This window comes from Rhea americana, unplaced genomic scaffold, assembly GCF_003343005.1.
Source record: "Rhea americana isolate MKP2758 unplaced genomic scaffold, rheAme1 scaffold_39, whole genome shotgun sequence".
Classification (NCBI taxonomy): Eukaryota; Metazoa; Chordata; class Aves; order Rheiformes; family Rheidae; genus Rhea; species Rhea americana.
The window spans coordinates 1,134,417-1,135,097 of record NW_028186523.1 but is presented as its reverse complement, the minus strand read 5'-3'; the positions used below and the strand labels follow the sequence as shown (position 1 = coordinate 1,135,097).

General features: G+C 58.2%; 1 protein-coding gene across 1 annotated transcript in view; it reads right to left on the bottom strand.

Annotated features, from left to right (window-relative positions):
* Positions 1-399, bottom strand: part of TTPA (alpha tocopherol transfer protein) — a 17,111-nt gene extending 16,712 nt beyond the window's left edge. Inside the window, exons 1-2 of the mRNA XM_085313524.1 lie at positions 347-399; positions 116-182 (exon numbers count right to left, since the gene is read on the bottom strand). Of these exons, the coding sequence (XP_085169650.1) occupies positions 116-182; positions 347-399 (120 nt within the window). The remainder of the gene's footprint in view (positions 1-115; positions 183-346) is intronic.
* Between the last annotated feature and the right edge of the window lie 282 nt (positions 400-681).

The window sequence follows — 681 nt, the reverse complement described above, 5'->3', positions numbered from 1 at the left end:
AGCCTCCGCCCCCGGCGGCGCTTAACCCCCTCAGCGCCTCCGGCCGCCGCGCCGCCCCGGCGCTGCCCGGAGCAGGCGCCTGCCGCAGCCTCCCTGCCTCACCCCGCTTCCTCACCTTCACACCGTGCGCCCTTTTTTCCTCCTCGTATTGAAGGAATTCGCCAGGTTTTATGAGTTCTGGGCTTTAAGCCGGTCGGTCTGCGGGGTTTTGCTTGTCGCTCTGGCCTCGAGGGAATCTGTGCTTATTCTGCCCTGAAAGGAGAGCGGCTGTGYGGGGTTTGCCCGCCGCAGGGGGCTGTACGGGCTGGCCCCACCGCAGGGAGGCTTTCTCCCTGCCTGCCCTCACGGTGCTGACGGGGACCGCGAGGTGCCTGCACCAGCCGCCTGAAGCTGATACATCCTAGAACCTCGAAAAACCGCTAAGAAAAGTGGCCTTTTAGGGGGGGAAATAATCTTCAGATATTAAATGGCAAAAAGCAATGATCACATTGCACTTGCAGCTGGGAACCTCTGCATGAGTGGGAGCCCAGTGCCGGTGGGACACTGTCTTGGAGCACCTAATGCAGTAGTAGAAATATATCTAGGCTGCCTGGGGGGAGAWAGGACGATGAAATTAAAATCAACTTTAGCCCAACTTTGTTGCCTGGTAAGTTCCAGTTATCTAAGGTGAAGAGTTCACTG